Source organism: Amblyomma maculatum, chromosome 1 (assembly GCF_055883805.1).
Source record: "Amblyomma maculatum isolate TAMU_Amacu chromosome 1, ASM5588380v1, whole genome shotgun sequence".
In the NCBI taxonomy this organism is placed as follows: Eukaryota; Metazoa; Arthropoda; class Arachnida; order Ixodida; family Ixodidae; genus Amblyomma; species Amblyomma maculatum.
The window spans coordinates 313,631,558-313,655,958 of NC_139344.1; the positions used below are offsets into that span (position 1 = coordinate 313,631,558).

Here is a 24,401-nt window from a genome sequence, read left to right on the forward strand (position 1 = left end):
ACGTTCGGAACACGAGCCGTCTGAAATAAGCTTGGTCTTTCTAAAGACACCATTTAAGTCTGGACTTAGCTCGGACTTTATCGTGCAAGCCGGCCCAGGTTTCGTCAGAGGTGTCCGGTAGGCCAAAGAAAAGTAGATTAGAACGGCGTAGCCGGTTCTCTGCGTCATCGCAGCGCGATTCAATAGACTTTCACTTGTCCGAGATTCCGAGAACAGCCTCCGGCGTCTCAACTGGTGAAGCACTGGTGTTTTTTAGTGTAGCACAGTCAACTTCTAACACCCGAATTCGAGCTGACAACTGTCTCAGTTCAACGTCAACGGACGCCTGCCAATTCTTTAGAGCGCAAAGATCATTACGAAGATCATGCTGCCCTGTTTCAATTCTCTGCACGGTTTCTAAGACAGTTGCCAGAACTTCTTCAGGGCTAGGTCCAGGATTAGTCTGAACATATCCCCTGAAAGGGGCAATAGCATCCTACAAAGCAGGATTTTTACAGACCCCTCACAGTTCATGAAGGCAGCACCCCACTAAATGGGGCACAACACCACAATAAGAAAGCGATTGTCGCTTTTTACGCGGCCGTATGAGCAGTCAAGGTAACTGACCTGATACAAAAACATCGGTGAGCTCATCATTGCAGACGTGGCACTGTGCCCCAGCGGGGGGCGGTGAAGTGGCGGTAGATATAGCTTGCTTCCTTTAGCGATAGCGTCGATACGCGTAGTCCTACCTGGTTGCCAGCGGAGGCGGTGGCAGCTGTCCAGAATTGGCATCCGCTTCCAATTTTCGCGTCGGTCAGTCCAGGTAGACTTCAGCCGGAATGTGGCAGACAGAGCTTCTAGTGAAACGCTCAGCAAAAGGGACACCTGAAACAAAAACATAGGTGAGCTCATCATTGCAGACGTGGCGCTGTGCCAACTAGGGTTAACCAGAGCTAAAACCACAAATAATTTTTTGCGCTAAAGGAACTCAGAATCTGTTGCCCTAACATTTCAAGGTGCAGCCTACAGTGGCAACACCACTTTTGCGTCCTGGGTCACAGCTATAGAAATGGAATGCGTTGTTGTCTCTTTTAACCCCTCCGTTGCACAAACAGCGACGACGGCTGAGAGTTTTCAACATCCAGCATTTCGTGAATATTGGATCTTATATGACAGAACCGCCATACTTAATTGCTACTGTGGCATTATAGTTCGCAATTTAAGCTTATTTGTGAACACCTCCTAGCAAGAAGAATGGCACACACACTCATCTACGTGCAATAAATCAACAGTAGAATTTTTTAATCTGCAATAAATCAACGCTGAAATAAAAATAGTCTTATATCTCTTGTGGATATAGACGTACGATCAGGGCTTAGTCAAAGGGGTTTAGGGGGGTCTGAGACCCCCCGCCAGCGTTTAGGAGGGGCTTGAGACCCCTCCGCGCTCAAATATTGTATAAAGACCGTGTGAATACGAATCGGGCCGCTATATTTTTTTTTTCTTGTCAGTCGTTGTCAAAACATTCCTTCTCTATTGTTTCGGCATTTCCTCAGTACTTTTTAAAGGACTAACATATTATTACGGGAAATATTCACAATGCGGCAGCTGACTACACCACTGAGGATGATCACAGCACAGCACTCGTATGCGTCTTCTTCTTCTGGGAGTCTGTCGCACTTCTTTTTCGTCAGCACGGCCAGCGAATACTGCTCAGTAACACTACAACACTACCCCCCCCCCCCCCCCCCCCCCCCTCGGGAAAAGCACAGTCCCGGTGCGTTCTACATTTGTGAAACAGAACGTGCTTAATAGGGCTTCAGGCGGGGCGGGACACATGCACTATTTCAGAGAATGGTGCTCTGGACGAGGATTTCGGAGGCACAGATTTAACTTCGTATGTGACGTCGGTCACGGGGCGGAAACCATTGTAAGGGCCTGTGTAACGGGGCAAAGGTTTTTCACACAAGCCCACGCGACGGCACGCGAGCCACAGCAAGACGAGTGACCCAGGAGTGTAGTGGACATCACGGTGGCGACTGTCGCACCGGAACTTTTGAGAGCCTTGGGATGCAGAGAGCCTGGCATGAGCTATCCGGCGGGCATCATGAGCGCGGGCTACGGCATCACTGGCGTAAGTACTGGTGGCGTCAGCTGCCTCGGGTAGTGAGGTGTCGAAGGGCAGTAACGGGTGCCCGCCAAATAACAGATAAAATGGAGAGTATCCAGCGGTAGAATGAACAGATGAATTGTAGGCGAATGTCACAAAGGGTCGATGAACGTCCTAATCCCGGTGATCGTCAGACACGTACATGAACAGCATGTCTGTGAGGGTACGGTTCCGTGAGGCCGTTGGTCTGGGGGTGATAGGCTGTGGTGAATTTGTGCCGGACGGAGCACGAACGGAGAATTTCATCAACCACTCGCGACAGAAAGCAGCCGCCACGGTCAGTTAGTAGTTCACGAGGGGCACCATGATGTAGAATCACGTTTTCTAGGAGGAAGTCAGCGACGTCTGTGGCGCAGCTGGTCGGAATGGCTCTGGGCATCCAGCCCCTCCACCAAGAGATGTTACGGGAAATATTCACAGTACAGCAGCTGACTACACCACTGAGGATGATCACAGCACAGCACTCGCACAGCACAGCACTCGTCTGCGTCTTCTTCTTCTGGGAGTCTGTCGCACTTCTTTTTCTTCAGCACGACTAGCGAATACCGCTCCGCAACAATACTTTCTAAAACCCGAGAAGGAGCAAAATGATTTCTCCCCTTAACTGTGTATAAAACGATATGGAGGCAGACCACCAGCTGCTTCCTCTCTCCCCCTGTATTTCCCTTTCCACCAGTGCTGGAATCACTACCGACCCCCCTCCGATGAAGCCAGACTTTAAGCACTACGTACGATTGATGAATATAGATAGATGGATTTATTCAAAGAAAGGCAGAGAGGTTGGCCGGAATGGTTAAAATCTGGCCTGCTACTCTGCACCGGAGAAGGGGAAGGGGAGAAGGGGAAGGGGAGAAGAAGGAGGATCACGATGGGTAACGATGTGGGAGAAGGCATATGAAAATATATGTAGGCACGGCAGCTTGCTTTACAGGCGAGAATCAAGTCCTGTGACGCACAGAAAGCGGCAAAGAGCCCGCACTGCCTGGGCACCCTTCTCCTTGTCCTGCCAAGCGCCCAGCAGCAGTTCCTCCGACAGAGGCCTTTTGCCAAACGCTTCAATGAAGCGGCTAGCACACTTCTTTCGCACGCATACACTGGAAAACACTACCCGCTACAGGGAGCACCTGTAACGAGTGATTCTACAGTGGTGTAGAGCTTTTCTGGCAATGACCCTTAACTTTGGTTCGACAATATATTTAATGATATACGGTTCTGGTAATACATAAACGTTTGTATTTTTTAGTGAGCGAAAAGAAAACATTACAAGGGCTCAACGCTGCTGAACCAAATATTGAGCGAAAGCATTAGCTGCTGGAGACCGAGTGTTCTTCTCTTTTTCTTCTTCCTCAGCCCACATATAACGCCCCTCTTTAACCAAACCGTATGAACGTGTCTTAGTGGCTTATACGGGCAACGTAAATACCAGGGTCCTGGCAGGCTCATTCTGACCTAACCATCCAATGTGAAACAGGGGACCCAAGTTGGCAACTCCTGCCACGGTGCCACAGTGCCACGGTGCCACTGTGCACGCCGACAGTTTGAAAACCTACATTAGTGTAGCTTTCGCTACAAAAAAAAACAAACAATTTCGTTGTGTATGTTCACGCCTAAAGAAATGGGTCCGTTGGTCAAACTGATGATGCAATTGTGCCTTTTTGCTTTCAAGTATGAAGTCAGGATTAAGCGTGGCTCAGTACCGAAAAAAAAATGAGTGTGCTTTAGCTCTGGTCAGCCCTAGTTGAATTGCGAAAGCAACGGCTGCATGGCTGCGCTTGTGGTTGTAACTTGTATTTAAGCGTTTGGTTTAGCTGAATTGTACAGACAAGACAAATGATGCAGGTAACGGCTAGGCTTTCATTCCTTATATCAGTGATGACGCTGCGATGATCAGTGAAGTACTGAGGCTTGGTTTCCACAGTTCGTACTACATGCTCTGCATCTGCCGATGCTCTGTGTAGAATCAAGTCTAAACTGCTTCCCCAATGTATGGTGGTTTGAGGTTGGTGCTGGCTCAGCTCGAGTAGAAACCGCTCTTCTGCAGCTTGAGCGAAGGCGGAGTTCTTGTCTTTATTAAAGTCCCCCGCCACGACAACCAACCCCTTTTCAGTTCGGCTTGGCATTCCGGTAGCCAGAACGTCCAACGCAGTTTCAACGCTGGCCTGGGGAGATAATATATCCCGGTTACTACGACCTCCGTCTCGCACAGTTTTAGGCCTAATTCTCACAGCCGGTTTTTCCCTCCTCCCTCCTCCTCCTTTATCTCCTCCGTAGCGCGCGCGCGCGCGGCACGGCGACGTCACGTCGGCCAAAACGCGACCCTCTACACTCCAGCGGCGCTCGGCGCCGACGTGTTCAGCGGCCTCCGACGCGGCCCGACGGCGCCCGGCGCCGACTGCAATCGTCTGCATTTCGCGCGGGCCGCGCCGAGCAGCGCCGAGGTAGAAGGTCGTCCGCACTGCGCGCCCTCTGTCGCCGTCGCTCCCTACCAGCACAAGATGGCCGCCTCCAACGACTCAATGTCAATGATGGACCTCACCGGGTCCGTAATCGAGAGGTTCTTGGACGCCGTACAACAGCACCCCTGCGTCTACGACACCAAAAGAGTTGACTATCGGGACGTCGACAGAAAAAACAATGCATGGGAGCGTATCCGACTGCACTCAGGCCTCGCGACAGGTACGTCAACGTTTCGTGTCTCTCCTCGTGCGCTTCAATTGAGCGGCAGTGCTCGTGTGGATACTTCTCCGGATCTGGTACGCAGTCACCATCGGCAGGTTTGGCTTGCTTTTCTCGTTTCAGTTGAAGAGTGCCTCAAACTGTGGAAACGGTTGAGAGACCGCTACACACGCGAATTGAAGGCTATTGAGGCCACCAAGAGGAGCGGCAGCGGCTATGTCTCACAGCGAACGTGGGAGTTCGCCGAATCAATGGCCTTTTACAGGGATTGCGGCCGTCCAAGAAAGTGAGTTTTTGTGCTTTCTCACAGTTTTCAGAAAGCATTTTTTGCTGTTTAGTCTTTCATCTCTTTTGATAACTGTGTTCCATAATCATACATACTTTGTTTTTGTAAAGCTTCTTTACCACGACATTGCTCTCATGCGGAGAAGCAAGCCTAGCGATCCTGATTCGCATTGCGTTTTGAATTTTCATGTTTGCGTCATTATAAGTTTTTCGTGCATTCATTTAAGATAGATGAGTTTATTTTAGTTGGCCGCATCTTAATTTTTTTTTTAAACACAGAATCTTAAGAGTACTGTTTTTCTCATATGTCTTTGGTCCTTACACAGAACTATAAATTGAACACTTAATATTTCGACAGAATCGTTTGTCTCGTTGATGTTAACTTGACCTTTTGCAGCATGACACCTACGATTGTGCAAGCGACTTTTGTAACTTTCTTGTCTGTATATCAATATTGTATATACGATATTATTGCTCCAAAGAAGTCCAGCATTCTCAAGGAGCAATGCATGCAAATAAAATATGCCGAAATCAATTTTCTAGCTTCACAAACGCACATTTGCTTTTCCTTGAACAATGTCGGCCTTTTCTCTGCAGAACTACATGCAGCATAGAAGCGCCTTCGCAGTCTGTTGGCGATTCTGGCGAGACTGCTGAGGGCATCTTTGGAAGAATGCTGAGTGCCCCACCATCACCAACAACAATGGAAGGCCTGGATGCTTCTCTGGAGCAACAGTCACCAATAGCGCCGCCACCATTGGCAACACCACCACCATTGGCAACACCACCACCAGAAAGGCAAATTGAGGCCGTGCAAAAGCAAAAAAAAAAAGGTAAAAAAACAGACAGTTTCGAGGACCAACTTTTGGGCCAGCTTGAAAAAAAAAATGACAGAAAGTGAGGCGTTTGGCCTAACTGTAGCCTTGAGTTTAGACAGGATGCCTCGTAAATTGGCATCCAAAGGTAAGGTTAGAATCATGCAAATCCTTGCAGAGCTGGAAGAGGAAATAGAATAACACCCCAGAGTCAATCAATGTGGCATTAAGTACCCCATTTTTTTAAGAAGATTAGATACAAATTGCATATATATATATATATATATATATATATATATATATATATATATATATATATATATATATATATATATATATAAGGTGTGCATTTATGTTTTGCTTATGGTACTGATTTAAATTTTCTTTTATTAATGCTAAGCTAGATTACCTAGCTGAATAATGCAGAGAACGCAAAATTTTCAGTGTAATTCAATTATTCTCACAAGACTGCATGAATTGTTTCAGGGCGTGACATGCTGTTAAGCTATGCTGTGATAAAGTAGTACAAATATTAACAATGCAATATTGAATCTAATTTTGATGAAATACAAAACTGTATGCATGTAGCTCATTTTCTTTGTTGGTTTGGTTTAGTTTATAGGGTTTAAAGTCCCAAAGCAACTCGGGTGTTGGTTTGGTTTAATTTATGGGGTTTAAAGTCCCAAAGCAACTCAGGCTACAGGATGGTTTAGTTTATAGGGTTTAAAGTCCCAAAGCAACTCAGGTGTTGGTTTGGTTTAATTTATGGGGTTTAAAGTCCCAAAGCAACTCAGGCTACAAGGGATGCTATAGTGGAGGGCTCTGGAAATTTTGACCACCTGTGGTTCTAAGTGGCACTAAGAATAGCAAGGCATCATTTTGATAGAAAAATAGTGAAGGATGAAACAAATATCTGTCTTATGGTTTTAGTTGTCTATCCATTATCTACCAAGCAAGGAATTGCCTTGGAGGTGAGATGTTTTTGTTGAACTACTGTCCTTTAACAAGAACCGATGTCTTGTGGCATTACATTCCTCATGCAGCAGACACTTTTTCTTGCGTACATTTGGTATTACAAGGGCAACAACTAGAGCAGCAGTATCTAACAGGGCGAATGCCTCAAACACATTGATTATTTAATAGCTGTACAGTGTGATCCGAGGCACCACATAGTGTGTAACTACGGGTATTTGCTTCTTGATAGTAATGTGTATACCACTACTGTCCCAGATCTCATTGTTGCATGAAGTTAATAGTTATGTTTCTATTTTACATATAGCCATTTCAGCATGATGACAGATTAAAAAAAGTGCAATATTTATTTCATTCACTTGTTTGGTGTTACTATCTTGGCTTACTGACAATTATGCGTGCTGTGATATTGGATCTCATTTCAGTAAAGTGCTAATGCCACATGCTAACTTGAATCAGCTTTTCGATAGTGTGGCCTGAACTGGCGTCAGCGCTGGTGAGTGTTGGCCGCTGGGTCTGAGACCAAGCCAAGGTAGTTGCAAGGCACCTGCCTCGGTCGCCACAAATGTTCCATGCAGTGGGCCTCAGACCAAGCGATCAATGCTCCTTGGCACAAATGTTCGTCCAAACCAAGTGTGAAATGATTACTGTATTTCAAGTCTCATATCGTATACAGGGTCTTGATTATTGGGGGCTGGGATTTAAAAAATTCCTATGCAAAATCTACTGCCCCATTCGAGCTGAAATAATGTTCACAAAGTAGCAAAATATAGTCTACGTTATCTGATAAGTGATTCAGCATCGGTACTTGCCCAGATTTTCTGAAATCGAGAAAAGACTGCTCTCGGTTGCGTGCACAATTTTCGCAGAAGAAAGTCGAAAAGCTATTTTGACATGATACGTCATCTGTCGAGCATTGAGACAAGCTCCATTCCGGCCGTTGGCGCGCTTGCTTCGCTACCCGACAGATGACGCACCATGTCAAAATAGCTTTTCGACTCTCTTCTGCGAAAATTGTGCACACCGCCGAGAGCAGTTTTTTCTCGATTTCGGAAAATCTAGGCAAGTACCGGTGTTGAATCACTTATCAGATAACGTAGACGATATTTTGCTGCTTTGTGAACGTTATTTCAGCTCGAATGGGGTAGTAGATTTTGCATAGGAATTTTTAAAATCACAGCCCCCAAATATGCAAGACCCTGTATAATGTGCAATATATATGTGATGCAATGTTTTGTTTGTGTTACTTTTTGAGGGGCATAAATATGATGAAAAACATACCATTGTTGAAGTGCAATGTTGTGGTTTGACTTATTCACGAACTGTTATACACCAAAATGTTGCAACATTAAGTTCCATTGTGGCTTATTTTCTAGATTACTTTTTTCACACATATAACTGTTGTGACCAGTGTTACCATTATTCAAGAGAGTCCTCCATTGTGAGAAAGGACTAGTTATCTTTGAAAAAGCTAAACCCTTACTGATGGGTGTCTGATTGTGGGTACTGTTATAGATTCCTGAAATTCTTTATTTTAATGAAAGTATGTAGTTATGCCAAAGCATGAAAACCCACATCCAGCCAGACTGGAGATTGCTATTCAAAGGCAGATAATTTATAGGAACTGTATGAGCAACAACACGATACAGCATGTAGCATACAGCATCGAGCATAAGAGCAAAAAGTAAAGAATGTTGTGCAATGGATAGCAAGAATTAGCAGCTTAAATTCAAAGAAACTACTATACAGTGCTGAAAATGTGTCTACATGGAAATAGATTAGGAATTTGCATATAAGTAAATAAGAACAGGATCTCACATGTTTCAAAAGTGCACTGAACATCAGAATGAATACCTGGTAAGGATGAAAAGAATTGAATAATACACAAAAAAGGAGCCGTGAGTAATCAGTTATTTTTATGATTTAGTGTGTTGTGATTCTGTTTTCGGCAAGTGGTGTTTATAGTATTGCACTTTGCCTTGAACCCTTTGGCTCATGGTTCCCTATTCAAAAGTATCATTATTCAGTGCATGCAATGAGTTCCCTTAAGTCAGACAAAAAACCCAATGACAAGACTATACGATCATGAGAGAAATGCACTCACATGTATACATTCATTTGTTATTCCCTCAAGGTACATCGTACATATAGAGGGGAGCGGTAAATAACAATGCAAATTGCACAAGAAAACAAACACAAGAAAGCAAATATAAAACGTAAAGATACAAAAAAATTTAAACATATAGAAAACACCACAATAATACTAATGCCAACACAAAAATATCAATCGTCCCGAGTGTTACATGGTAGCGCGACCAGAACTATGAGTACAAAATACATTGTAAAAGAAACATAGCTATTATACACAATAAGTCATTTGTTATATCATACAAGATAAAACCTTGAATGGCCGTTTTAAAATTTTCAGTGTTGGTTATGCTAGTAAGTGACACAGGTAAGTTGTTTCAATATTTGCTTGTTTGGGGAGGAAAGGAATATGAATAGCTTACTACGTGGAATATTCATTTTGGGCGGAGGTTTAGGGGAGATGAAATATATGGTTGTGGTTGAACCCAAAAAGAATAAGTTTAAATTGTGGTAATATAGTTTATGAAAAAGGCATATTAACAGCAATGTGGTTTTCTGGCGGGCTAGTTGGTGCTTGTCGTTCATGATTAAACTGCGTGAAAAAACACGGACAAAGACAGAAAACACGTACACACATACAGAGTAGATTTTCTGTCTCTGTCCGTGGTTTTTCATGCAGTTTAATTATGAGCAATGTGGTGTTAGCTGATTAGCTCCGCCTGACAACACTCAGCTGCCATGGTAATGAGCCTTCTGCAGACATGAAATAATCTGCAATTTCATCCCTCATTGCCGTGGCAGCTGAGCTAGGTCGGTGGTTCGATGGTGGTGCAGGTGTGCCAACTTGGGCAACTGTGTGCCTCCACTCTCCGTGCTGCACAACCTCTTCACATGGCCGGTCACCGTAATCGTATGGGCAGTAGGCAGCATCATCCATGATGAAGTTATGAAGGCACACAGCTGCCTCTATCATGTGGGTGAGGAGCTCTGGCTCGCCTTCCACTGTTCCGAGGAACACCCGCCACCTTGCAACTAATATGCCGAAAGCATTTTCAACACACCTGCGTGCCCTAGAAAGACGATAGTTGAAAACTTTCTTTCTTTCGTCAAGCTTCCTCCCCGGATACGGACGCATTAAATAGGTCTGTAGTGGGAACGCAGCGTCGCCAAGCAAACAAGCCGGCCACCTATTAACTATGGAGGGAATTCCTAAAGTTCCCTGTTGAAGATTGGTCTTCAAGATGCTATCTCGGAAAACGGAACCATCCGAAAGCCGTCCTTGAGCACCGATGTCCACCATTATGAACCGATAGTTGGCATCTGCAATGCCTAGCAGCACAACAGAGTGGAACCCTTTATAGTTGAAATATTCAGAGCCACTATTGTCTGGGCATTTGATGGCGAAGTGCTTGCCGTCTATACTTCCCACGGCATTTGGGAAATTCCATTGTGCTTCGAACTCTTCTCTAATTTTCTCCCATCTTTTTGCACTTGGACGCCCAAGCACAACTGGTTTTAGACAATCCCAGATTGCTGGTAGGGTCTCTTTCAAGATTCCTAGCACAGTTGAGGCATGCATACGGTAGCTCATTGAGATGTCGGCTATTTAACCCCCTGTTGCCAGGTATCTGCAAAACAAGATATGAAGAGAACCATTGTTTTGTAGTAATGTTCAAGTATTAATCTAACAACTTTTATTGCTGTAAACATTGTCTTAAGAATGAAAAGCACATGCATCATGTTTCACAAACAAGATAAGGGCAGTTACAGGACTATAGCATGCAAAACAAGATATGAAGAGAACCGTTGTTTTGTAGTAATGTATTAATGTAGTAATGTAGTATTAATCGAACAACTTTATTGCTGTATACATTATCTTAAGAATGAAAAGCACATGCATCATGTTTCACAAACAGGATAAGGGCAGTTACAGGGCTATAGCATGCAGAACAGACATGGAATTTGAAGTGTAGGGAAGCAAATATATAGGTGCTGTATACAATTTCAAAATTCTGAGAAACAGGGACTTGAAATAAACAAATGTTTTTCAGCCTCAAGACATGACAAGGTGATAACAATTAAAGAAGCCAAGTCTGAGTCCAAGGTAAACGTCTAGGTTTTTTTTTTTTTTTTTGTAGTTGATATTGACCAGAAATAGTCCTGTGATGGTTTTAGGGAGAAACATTATTAAATGCAAAGTGGGACGAAAAACATCCTGGGATGATTTTCTGTGAGCCCAGAAGCCTTGTGATGCAGCTTGCTACAGATATGCTGATATCGCCAAATAAAAATAAAATCGCGCAATATATTAAAAATTATAATAAGGGAATAATCACTCATTGTCATCCACCCGAGCGCAGCCATACATGGTTTTTTTTTTCTTTAACTACGAAGTTTCTTTGTAGGCTGCGCTTGGGTGTATGATAATGAGTAATTACTTTCTTATTAGAAATCTCCACCTTGGGGGTTTCCCCTAAATATTTGACCAACACCATATTAAAAATTATGCGACTCAAGTTCTGAAGCATACGAAAGAAAAAATAATGTATGTTAGTAAAACTACACTATGCATGCACATCGCTGCATTGGATAATTTCTAGAAAAATATGAACGGAATATATCCTTACCTCAATGTCACCGCAAGCCTTTCTCCCGGAGAAATCGGCCTTCTATGTGTTGGTGCGTGTATGAGCCGCTCATATACGAGGCTCAACAGCTTATCAAAAGATGCCTTTGTCATCCTGCGTTCAATAAATCCAGCACAGAACATTTCAGCACGTACTCGAGCTGCATAATCCCGGAAGCAACACGAGCATACTTCGCTATCGTTTACCTGAAATACTTGAAGTGGTACTCTGGATCGCTCTGCCGCAGCTCCTGTACCAGGTGGTGGTACTCTCCGTGCTCGGGACGTCTATCGAAGATCTCTCTTATATAGAGAGCCCTCCTCCTCTTTCGACGCAGACGGTGGAGCAGTAACGCTAGAATTATATTCCTTCGAACCGGATACGTCCAGGCCATCTTAAAAGGAATACGGTAACAACCTCGAACAGCTGCACTCCACGCGAGAGAGCTAGGAGTAGCGCGGCTGCGCGGGAGTGGCGGGAAAAAGGAACCTCTGGGAACAAGGAAGTTGCTTCGCAAGTTTCCCGACAGGCGGCAGGCTGGACGCTTTGAGCTTTTTGCGCATGCGCAGCCACAGCTGCCGACGCTCTGCCGCGTCGGAGTCTGTTGCACTCTAGGGGACCGGTTTTCCGCTCGGCGCGGCGTCGCCGAGTTGACGTATCCGACTTCAGCCGGCGCGCGCCTGCGCGCCGAAAACGTCGGAGTATAACCGCGCCTACCTGAAATCGGGTGGCCGGAGTCGAGGGGTTTTGCTCCAAGGTGCCGCCGCTCCGGCAAGCGACGGACTCCGAACCAAGAAAAATGAACCAGTGAGCGCGCTCGCTTTTCTCACGTGACTCTACGTCACGGCTTGCGTGCTACGACCGAGCGAGCGCTGGCGAAGCGGCCGCGCGGCTCTCGTGGGCTCGCATGCAGACGGCGGTGCGCCAGCGCAGATAAAAAAAAAATAGATGCCGTATTTTTTTTTCTTCAATGCATCGGGTGTCGTAGCTAAACACGACCTCCTGCAAAACTTTCCAATGTTTTCGTTGATGTGTTGTAGGTTTGAGTGGGTGTATCAAAAGAAATCTTGCCAGTTCTTGTGACCCATTCCTTTATTGATGACAGAGTGAATTATATAGGTTCCTATAGATTTCTTCGATTTCGCTGACTACCATGAATAATATTTTAGAAGTGCGCATTTATGCTGTGCTTGGATACTGGCTTGATATATATTCGTACCCATTTGTTGTTCCGTAGTACGCGCGGTGTTTGTAGTGAGGCTGAGATAAGGAGGCGTTCCAACTCGAAACTGCTGCGAGAGGTCGCGACGCTAAGTACGAAATATAGGAGACCGGGAATTTTTTCTTTTTATCTGGGGCTGAAGCAACACTATTCTAAACTAGCAGTTTTGTAATTTCCCTCCCTTTCATTTCTTGGCTACGCAAACGGTACCTCTAATGAAAGCTGCGACGCAGCCGCGTTTCCACGGTTGCTACGGCTTTCAAAGCTGCATTGTTCCTCACAGCCGATATCAGAGCGACATTATTTAAAATCATATTACTTAATTCATAAATGGCGATTTAAGAGCAGTCTCAAAATTTCTGGCGAGAGCTCATCTTTCCTTATTTTTTCAGTTTAGCTGCTTACCAAGAATAATATAACTAGAGCGTGCATTTCACTACGCTTAAATACTCGCTTCTTATATTCGTACTCATTTGCTTCCGCGCTGTACCAACTGAGAGGGCGTTGGCTGTACGCGCGGTGCTTTGGAGTAAACTGCGGAGCTGCGTACAGCTACTGAAGCTATGATGGAAACGCGTTCCAGCCCCAAAGCACAAGAGACTGACAACAAATACCGATTTTATTTCATTTTCTAATATACAGAACGTCGCAGCTAACCTCGACTTCCGACAGATTTGCATGAAATATTGTTTCAGTTGGTGCCTTTTTAACTTGACTTTTTAATGCTTTGTCAAAAGCATCTTGCCATGTTGTCGCGAACAATTCTTTTAGTGATATAACAGTTAAATATGTTTTCGCTGTTTACGCTGATTGCGAAGAATAATGTTATTGGAGTGAGCGTTATTTCTGCTGCGGTTTAATTCATGGTCGCTATAATTATATTCATTTGTTTTGGCGCAGTACGCGCGGTGTTTGTACCGTTACCGAAGCTGAGATGTAAACGCGTTCTAGTTCCAAACTGCTTCTAGAGCACGTGAGACAGCGCGCTTTTTTTTTTTTTTTTTTTCATACAGACGCGGAGCACACGACTTCCACTGCTACAGGGAGAGCAGACACCACCTCCGCATTTTTTTTTTCTTGCAGGAGAAAAAAAAAAAGCGCTTTGACGCAAAGCCACGTGGGAGCGGCGAGCCTCCGCCCGAACAGGTTTGACGGCGTCCGACGCCCATTTCTGTTTCAACATCGCCCCACCCGCTCCACCCGTCGTTCGGTGCAACCCGCCGCGACGGTGAGGAGCACCGGCTGTGAGAATGAGGCCGACGGCAACGGTGTCGACGGCGGCGCCATCTGTTGGAGCGCGTTCCGTTCACCGGCGTTTTAGTTGGTAGTGGTTTTTATTGCATCTAAATATGGGGAACACTTAAGCTCCGCCTTTAAGGGTATGACGCCAAAGCGTAGGCTGCGAGCCCTCATATAAAGTCCCGCTTCAACCAAGCCATATGAACGTGCCTTAGTAGCCTACATATGGGTAACATGAATACCAGGGTCCTGGCAGGCTGATTCTGACATAACAGTCCCATGTGAGAGGAGAGACCCAAGTTGGCAGCTCCTGCCATTTGTGGCTACGGCATACGAGCATATATGCGACTGTCTGGCGTGCTTTCGCAACGAAAGATGTGGTGGATGATGCAGCCAGGAGAAAGTGGCGAATATTAAACAGCGACGTTCGGAGGAACGGCTGCCTTTCCCGTCTGATCTTTCGTAGTAGTTATTTCTTTGCCACGTAGGCTATATCTAAACAAAGGTGGGTAACTCTGCCGTCCACCTCTTGTGTGGATCGCTTAATACCCCGGGCATCCAAAGCATGTCAACTGGGGGGAGGCTGCGAAACAACGCATGCTGAGCGGCTTTGCGATGTAGAACGTGTTGACAGATTGCAGCGCGAGTTACCGGCGTGACATTTTCTGAGGCCTATTTTTAGTTCGAAGCGAGCCTCTATGGTCGGCCGTATGCCTTCACCGAGCTCGGCGGTCTATGTCTAGATAAGTGTTACGTGACGTAGAGTCACAGCATTTCTGTTTTATCACCTCTGGCCGCTCATGTAACGACACGAAGCACTGGTGAAATTCACGACTGGCAGTAAAAGAAACAAAGGAACCGCCTTCGATGCTAATATAAGGCCCGCGCACCATATGTTCGCTACATCAGGTATATCTGACGGAAGCATGTTGCGCCGGCGCTTGCGCAAATGTAATTCCAGCCGTTTCCTTGAAGCGCACTGTATTTCGGCTTTCCCGAGGTACTATTTTCAACGTTGAGCTTCCTTGTAGCACCGAACATGTGCTTTTATTCTTTTTTTTTTCTTGAGGAATTCTGTAGACCGACTTCGTTCCCTGAACGCGTCCGATCCGCTGATTAGTACGGCGCGCTACAACACGTTCTTTTTGAGAATTCAGTCTCGTCAAACGGCGTCGGCTTTGTCAGTATGACGGATGTTATTTCATTTAATCAAACTGTAACCGGCTGTCATTATTCCACACGTAGGTGTATATTTATCCAAATTTGTTGTGCTTATTTTGTCACTTCCTCTCTAACACATGGTTGGAGGCCGCGAGAGGCGGTCAGCCTAACACAAGGTTGAAGGAAGGAAGTGGTTAGGGAGGCACGCCGCTCAAAACGTTGATATTTCAATTTCCAAACGCTGTCCCTTCATCGCATGTGTTATTAAATTTAATTGGACCTTTCGACCCTGAACAATCCAACAAACCACGATGTCCGTGCATAGAATAAGCAAAAAATACAGGTAGGTGAAGACCACGATGTCCGTGCATAGAATAAGCAAAAAATACAGGTAGGTGAAGTTAGAATAACGGTCGCGCTTGTGTGCCTTGTGTGCGCTCCTATAACGTTCTCGTATTTGATCGCTGTCTCGGGGCCTGCGTCACTGCACTACGTGTCCGTCAAACCAGATCGCAAGAGCGCGGCGGCGCCCCGTGACGTACGTGGGAGCCCGGTTCCCCAGTGGAAAAAAACCGCTTCTCCGCCGCCCGTGCCGTTGTCGACGGCGGGAAGGAGAGGCGCCGCGGCGAAAACTCGGATGACATGCCGACCCTCTCTCAATGTAGCGGGCCCTGGACGTGGGAGAATAAAAAGTATGTATACTAATACTGCGCTGGGGGCAGCCCTACCCGGGGTGCGCTCCTCAAGCCTGGCATGATTTGTTTTTGTCGCTCAGCTGAGCCGTTGGATCATCCTGTCGAAAAGTCTACAGAATCATGCTAAATATGTGACGAAATATTCTGTAGCTCTGTCGTAACGTGAGAAATTTCCGCAGTTCTGTAGCTGTTTCTGTAGGTCTTTTCTGTAGTGTGTAGTACTTTTTATGTTGTAACTAAGCAAAATTCTGATGTTGGTACAGACGTTTTTGTTGTCAGTACAGGTTCGCTCTCAAGAACCGCACAGAAACACCGTTGTAGGAACAGAAAATATTCTGTACTTTTTTTGTGTGTAGGCTCCTTCAGTTGTACATCCCCTTTATATGCAGTGTTTCAAAAAGCAGCCATATTAACTGGATTGGAATTACAGCGGCTGCAGAGTGTCAAGCAATCTACAAAACGCAAAAACAAGCGCTGTACAAGGGTGCTTGAATGCTGCAAAGGACCGTTTCTATCAGTGCAGCAACTCGTAACTGGACATGTACATACTTAAGCTTGATGCAGCTGTCTATGTTGGTTGCCCTGCAGGCCGCGCAGGTTAAAGCTTGATTCAATTTTTTTAAGTGGTTTGGTTCAGAAAATTGAGTTATGGCGCCTAACGCAGTGGATAGAGGGTATTTGTTTTAACCGTTTACAGGCTAAAAAAAACGGCTCTGATAATATAGTAAATGCCGCCTTTACGGAATGTATATTCGACTCGGCGGACATAAGGACTTAGCGGTCAATGTTATTTAAGTAATTTGCCAAATTTCGTTAATTACTTTAACCTTTCACTTTACGCTGCATATTGCAATCGCAGTTCTGAAGGCTGTAATGATGCAAAACTAATGTAATTTGCAGCATGTCTCTAAGTGTAACAAGTATTCGCAATTGAATTTTCAAAAAGCCTTTTCGGAAACGATTCGGGAACTGAATGCTCAGAATGCGCCGGAAGTCCCGCCCACGATATTACGTAAGAGATGGACGAAATGATGGCGACAACCAAGGCTAGCTGCGACTGCGCCAGGCAGGCGCTCGAGAAGAGAGCATGGTCACTGCTTCCATGAGTATTACGCGCTCCCTTTTCGTCATTGGCATTGAACTTGGAGGCGCGTTCGTCAGCGGCTTCGAAAAAGAAGCGCACGGTGATAACGTGCAATATGTCGGACATGAATGGTTGTTCGCGTGCGCTTTATTATTTCTCGTCCAATGTAATTTCAAAAGAGGCCCAATTTTAGGCATCGATCGGATTGGCGGTCTGGTCAGACCATTGTGACTACCCCGGCAAAAGTGGCCCGTCCACAGAACTTTCCTAAAGAATTCTGAGTCTTCGTAACATCTGACCCAGTTGCTGAATTCATACCGGTTTTTGGAATCGTCTTCCCTGTGATGCAGCGATGGCCTTGTGGTAGAGCATCCGCCTCGCATTCGGGAGGTACCGGGTTCGATCCCTGGTGGCGCCGGTTACCCACCGGTTTTTAAATGGGTAAAAGCTTTCCCCCGGCCTGGTGCTCGGCTCTTCTGGGAAGAAATGCTTGGGAAAAGGGGTCACGGCCCAAATAGTTGCGCCGATGTGGCAGTGATTCGTTCCGCCATCGGACAACAATAAGTCCGCCTTGCGCGGCAACAGCCCATTATGTGGCCCTGTTTTTTTAGTGCTGGAAACCCTTGTGACTGCTGCCCACACCCAGTTTGTTTTCTTTTAGCCCTACCCGACCTGTGAGAACCCGACCTTTGCAGGTCATTAGTTGTTCGAAACTTTAAGCCCTCTAAGGAGCACAGCAGGGTTAGCAGTGCCTCTTCCAAACGCACACCCCTGAGAGAGCCGGGCGCCGGGCCGGGGGACGCTTGTACCCATTTTACCGGTGGGTGTCCGGCGGTGGGTTTCGAACTGGCCACCTCCCGCAGTCGAGACGGGCGCCCAAACCACTCGGCCAGGATAAAAGCTTCTTAAGCCGCTCCTCCACTCCAGGGCCGATTGGTATCCATGAACCCCCGTCGGCGTCTCCTCCTCTCCCAGAGCGTACCTCCTCCACTCGAAGCAGCACAAATGCCGTATGACGACGAGATTAAGGCAAAATTTTGATCCGAAAACTGCATGCTGAGGTGCGTAACACGCTCCGCTTTTTTTTTAGTGCGTAGCACTACTAACCGTAATCACGGATTTTGCCGATGTCTGTCCGAAACCCCTCAGACTCTCTCTCTCTCTTCGTGAACTTCAAGTGGAGAAAAAGAAGGTGGCGACGCACGCGTCAAGCGGATCAGCATTGAGGAGGCGGGCCGCATAGCTGCAGCACAAGCAGCTATCTCGCTCTCTCTCTGTCCATCCGTCTCTCCGTGAACTTGAAGAGGAGGAAGCGAAAGTGGCTTAGTATTGAGAGGGTTAAGCGGCTGCATAGATGCACCCAGTGAGAGAGTGAGGGGCGTGTCAGTTGCAGACGTGGCGGTCGTCACTAGGCCATGTTTCACAAGCGTGTGTTACTCCGGAGTCAGCAGTCGTGTGTCGCTCGTACGTCCTCAACTTGGGCATCTTTTCACTCGCGTCAGGCACTCCTCAGCCTTCACGCACAGCAGACGTGTACTCGCGGTGCTCCCTGGACCTCGGCTCCGAGACGCTCGCCGCGTCGTGAAGCAGCTTGTGCTTATCTCCAAGCCTTAACTGGCGCTTGCCTTCAAGAGCGTTTCTCTCTCTTCCTCTCCCCCTACTATCCCACCCCAGACCTTTCGGCCGCAGAGCAGTGCATTGTAAAGAGGTATATTGTGCCTGTTTTCGTTCATTTCTGAACATGGTGTAACGAAAGCTGAGGACTCGTCTGCGCCACGCGTTTCCTTCGCGTCGCAAAGGATGAAGCCGGGCCGTCAGGCACAGCGGCGCAGGCTCGCCGTGCTTAACGTGCTGAAGTACAATGGTTAAGCAGTATTACGCACCTACTTCGCATTTGATTAACTGTGCAAATTGGCCGTATATTTTCATGTCGAGTCTTCTAAAGAACTTTGGCAAACAACCTCGACATTAGCAGCGTATTGGAACTTGATTTGCAGGCTAGATGTAAAAGGTCGGTGTGAAAAATGGCCGAAAATGCCCTTGCATCTGGCAACGGTCGCTATTGGTGACGTAGAGTTTACACAGAACATCATGTAGGATTGTATGAAATCTATGCATGTAGGTTACGAAAAATGATGCGAGTACTTCGGTTTATTTGTTTGGTGTGAAATCTACGCTCGCCCTTTGCCACTCTGCCATTTTTTCATTTCACTGCTCGCGCTGATGCACTTAGTACCAACCTCTTCTTTTTCCAGCGCCGTGCCGTGGCTTGCGATAAGAGCGCAGCGCGAGGGGCGCTACTGGACTCCCCCGTAGAGCGGAAGCCATGGGATCTGCCCGTGCAGCGGACGAGTTTGGTGGCAGAGTCGAAGTGAGAGCGAATGGGGGGGGGGGGGGGGGGTATTGGTTGGAGGAGTGACAATATAGGCAGGTTTAAGCCTGTCAACTGACACATCTTCACGACCGTTGATGTCTAGGGTGAATGTCTTCGTCGCACGCTGGAGCATGAGGAACAGTCCGTTGTAGGCCTGTGTTAGGGGAGGACAGACGTGGTCACGGCGAACGAAAACATAGCTGCAGGAGTCCAGATCCTGGCTCACAAACACGGAGGGTGAAGATTGGCAGGGATGACCGGAGTGATGTGTCTGAATGTGGTCTGGAGGTCCCGGAGGAAGGGTAAAGCATCATGGATGAGCGAAGGGGACGAAGGAGAGAAGAATTCCCCAGGAAGTAGTAGGTGAACACCATAGATCAGCTCAGCAGAAGAGAAGCCAAGGTCAGCCTTCAGTGCTGAGCGGATGCCCAGGCGGACGAGGGGAAGATGGTCGGACCAGCTTTCTCTCGGCTGATAAGTGGCAAGGGCAGCCTTGAATTGGCGATGAAGGCGTTCCACCACGCCATTTGCGGAAGGATGGTAGGCGGTTGTATGAACGTCCAGGATGTTGGCAAGGGCGGTGAACAGGGCCGACTGAAACTGGCGGCCGCGGTCGGTGGTGACGACAGACGGGCAGCCGAAATGAGACAGCCAGCCGGCAATGAAGGCCATAACAGCTGTCTTTGCCGTTTTGTCAGAAATGGGTATAACCTCGGGCCAGCGGGTAAAACAATCGGCACATGTGAGCAGGTACGAGGCCCCACGTGATGACGGAATAGATCCAACAATGTCTATGTGGACGTGGGAGAACCTCGCATCGGGAGGCCGAAAAGGAGAGGCAGGCGTGATGGTATGCCATGGAACTTTCACACGCTGACATTGAAGGCAGGCTCGTGCCCAGCGACGGACATCGGCATTCATGCTCGGCCAAAGCAAGCGCGATGTAACCAGCTTCTGTGTGGCATGAATACCAGGGTGGCTCATCATGTGGTGCAATTTGTCAAATATGGCGCGACGGAAAGCCATAGGAACGTAGGGGCGTGGACCACGAGTAACTGTCTTGCACGTAATCAACGTGGCTGAAAACGGCAGTGTACATTCAGCGAAGGACATGGACGAAGAACGAAGGCGATGCAGCTGTGGGTTGTTGCGCTGTGCGGCTGCTAACTCCTCCACATCCACTAGTGAGTCGGATGTCATGGCATTGGACACGAGAAAGTGCATCAGCAGCAGCATTTTCCGGTTCATTGACGTGATGAAGATCCACTGTAAACTCTGGGATAAAGGACAGTTGGCGAATTTCGCTTTCAGTGTACGTGTTCTGATACTGTTGTAAGACAAGCGTCAAGGTCTGTGACGACAGAAAAATCCTCAACTTCCAGGAAACAGAAATACTTGATGGCGAGATACACCGCGAGGATTTCGCGACCAAAGGTGCTGTATTTTGCCTCTGGTGGCTTAAGCTTTTGTGAGAAAAAATACAGCCGATTTACATAGTAAATCAAATGCTAGTAGGTGCGTAGCACTGCTTATCCCTGCTATATATTTCACGCATTTTACACTTTGTTATGCTTCGTTTTGCATGAGCACGCTCGGCACGTTTCCTCATTCTCAGTGCTTCTAGGTTTTGCGCCGTTTATCTGATATAACATGATCAGTAGAGTCGCGTTTTCGTTGTCTTCGTAACCGTTGTACTTCAGCACGCCGAGGAAGGCAAACCTGCGCCGCAGTGCCAGAAGGCCCGGCTTCATCCATTGCAACACGAAGCTAGCGCATCGCGCAGCCGCGTCCCGAGCTTTTCTTACACCATGTTCAGCAGTTCTTATTACAAATGAGCGAAAATAGGCACGAGGTATTGCATCCCTCCTTGGAAGGCACTGCACTGCACCTGAAAGGTCTGAGGTGGGATCAAATGGGGAGAAAAAGAGATTTGAGGAGAATGTAGGGAACTAGCTAAACAGATGCTCCAGATTTTCTGCATCAACATATTTCGAACAGTGATAGAAAGTCTCCAGGACAACGAAAGATAATCCAAGAGCAGGGAAATGCGCTTAAAGGCGAGCAGTAGTTAAGGCGAGGAGGTAAGCACAAACGGCTTCACGACACGGAGAGTGGCTCGGAGCCGAGGTTCAGGGAGAACCGCGCGCGCATGTCTGCTGTCCGTGAAGGCTGAGGAGTGACTGATGGGAGGGGCGAGATGCCGAAGTTGAGGACGCGTGAGCGACACATGACTGCTAAGTCCGGAGTAACGCACGTTTGTACAACATTGCCCGTGAAGGCTGCGACGAGCACATCATCAGGTGAGCTGCGTGCTCATCCTCGGAGGAGCCATGCGACGAGCACATCATCGATGTAGGCGAAAACGAAGTCAAGGCATTACGTAACCTCGTTTATAGCTCGCTGAAAAGTATGTGCAGCGTTGCGCAATCCCAAGGGCATCCTCACATACTCAAAGAGGCCAAATGGTGTAGTAATCGCCGTCTTCGGAATATCAGCGGGCTCCACGGGGATTTGAAGGTAAGCCTTCACTAAGTCAATCTTAGAGAAGATCATGCAACCTGCCCCATTTGATGAGAAGTCCTGTATTGGAGGAAGTGGATAGCATCTGGTAAGGTGTGAGCACTGAGGGCGCGGTAATCTATCTCCACATGGCCTCTAGTCACCCGGATTTTTCTTTGGCAAAATGTGGAGCAGTGATGCCCAGTTGCTTAAGGAGGGCACACAATGCCAAGTTCAAGCATGTGTTCAAACTCATGGCGAGCGACAGCGAAGTGTTCTCCAGACAAGGGGCGAGGGCGAGCAATCACAATTGGTCCAGAGGTCACGATGTGGTGGGTGATCGAGTGTTTCACCTCTGATTTTCTCCTGTTCAGCTTCGTGATATTGGGAAAATCGGCAAGGATCTTCCCGTACGGTGAAGCAGGGACGAGATTTCTTAGATCTGTCGCCGAAGAGGTTGAGAGTGCGCCGCTGACGGAGAGTTTCGTGCTGAGATCGAGGAGGCGGTGGCCCTGCATAATGTCACCGTCAAACAGCCAGAAGGTTGGAAGGTGGGTTTATTCGCAGTGACGCGGCACTGGGACGTGGCAAGGCTGGAGAGAGCTCGAGCAAGGGAAGACAAAGAAGGCTGGTGGTCACTAGCGTGGCTAAGGCCAGCTAAAACGTCGGTAATCCAGTCTGACCGCATGATGGCGCCACAGGAGTGATTAGTAATGCGGCATTACTCCCCCTCTTTGAAAGTCGCCGTCTTCGGCGCTAACTGTTGGCGATCCGAGCAACAAGTAACGTCGGTAGTGTCGAATGGCTGGGGCGAACGAGTGGCTAACGAGCCGACATGGCAGTAATTGAATAAAGTAATGAAATTACATTAATTACTTTTCCCGGTAATTTGTAATGTAATTAATTATTTTTTAGGGGCGGTAATTTAGTAATGTAATGAATTACCTTTTTGGTAGTAATTTCTCAGCAAAAGTAATTAATTCCTTTTTAATTACTTTTACTAAAGTACGTCACTACTCCTTTATTAGACAACAAAGTAGAGTGCCGCGAAAGCAAGAACGACATGCGGCAAGCCGAAGGATCGGTAAAAGGAGACACAATTGAGCAGAACAGTGCGTCTGAGACTTCGTGTGTAGCAGGGCATGGTAACCATTCTCCAAGCAGCAGGCTTCAAGGCGCCAAAAGAATGCCGAAGGGACAGATGGTGCAAGAAGGCCGGAGTTGAAAACTAGTTGGGAGCGCGGCACAGTGGCACTACCTGTTGCGTCGGCTATAGGGCACAGGGGTGCTTGGTTACACTCGTCACCACCGGCTAGAGAGGATTGGGGTTGGTGGAAATAGGCGGAAGGGTCCATGGCGTGAGCCACCGGGGCTTGAGCATTACTGAGCAGTGAGCACAAGGTGCCGACGTCGACTCTTGGGACTGCGGAAGCAATAAATAACCTAGCTTTCTCAGGCCTTCAAATGGCGGAGATGGCTCCGAGCAAGCAATAAGCTGGGTTTGCCGGTCATTTCACAATCGTTCGACTATTCTACTGCCTTTTTTTTTCTTTTTTTTTTTTGCTGTTGTCTTGTTTTTGTAATGGCAAGTACTGTACGAAAGAGTTAAGAAATAGCTCTCTGGCAAGGAATTTGGCGGGAAAACGAAAGAATGTGTGTGCTTCGTGTCTGGATAACAAGATTGCTGCTTTTTTTACTGGCGTTACTTAATTTTTGCATGGATGGAAACTAGGGAGTAATTTAAGAGTAATTGAATTACTCAATAGAAGTAATTGTATGCAATGTCATTACTTTTTGGGAGAAGTAATGAGTAATGTAATTTAATTACTTTTCTGCGATTTTCAGAATAGTAATTAGTAATGTAATTTAATTCCTTTTCAAAGGTTATTTTGCCATGTATGCTAACGAGCATGGTAGGGCTTCATTCGTGCAACGTGAACCACTTCGGACGTTGGCCGTCGAGAGGAACGGAAAGTTCCCTTTCACCTCACTGAGTTGGCGGACTACCTCATACGGGCCAAAGTATCGCCGAAGCAGCTTTTCGCACCGCCCTCTTACACGGACTGGGCTCCACACCAAAACTCGTATTTCTGTGGCGTAGGTTATACCGGTGATCGTCTTTTTCTTGCTGGCGCAGGATACGCTGTCGAGCAACTTGGCGGGCGGCCTCGGCATGCAGAACGAATTCATCAGCGCCCATGACTGTGGGATTATCAGGAAGCAGCATTGCGTCCAGCATAGTCATGGCTTCGCGGCCGTGGACTAAACGAAACGGAGGGAAGTGCGTCATTTCTTGCGGCGCAGTATTATACGCGAAGGTGACATAGGGAAGTATATCGTCCCAGTTTTGATGGTCCTCGTCGACATACCTTGAAATCATATCGGCGATTGTCTTATTAAGCCGTTCGGTGAGTCCATTTGTTTGTGGGTGATAAGTGGTTGTTCTTCGGTGGGTTGTGCCACTGAGTCGCATAACCTCCTGCGTAAGCGCCGAAATGCAAGCCGTTCCCCT

The 24,401-nt window shown here is 47.1% G+C and overlaps 1 protein-coding gene and 1 pseudogene across 2 annotated transcripts; one reads left to right on the forward strand and one right to left on the reverse strand.

The window, feature by feature from the left end:
* The first annotated feature begins 4,629 nt into the window (after nt 1-4,629).
* Nucleotides 4,630-6,175, forward strand: LOC146207144 (uncharacterized; annotated as a pseudogene). Its single transcript, XR_014703312.1, has 2 exons — nt 4,630-5,114; nt 5,711-6,175. The product of XR_014703312.1 is annotated as an uncharacterized LOC146207144 (transcript).
* Nucleotides 6,176-19,612: 13,437 nt separating this feature from the next.
* LOC146207145 (uncharacterized) lies at nt 19,613-20,062 on the reverse strand. Its single transcript, XM_084576319.1, has one exon. The coding sequence runs from the start codon at nt 20,060-20,062 to the stop codon at nt 19,613-19,615; it is 450 nt and encodes a 149-aa protein (XP_084432445.1).
* Between the last annotated feature and the right edge of the window lie 4,339 nt (nt 20,063-24,401).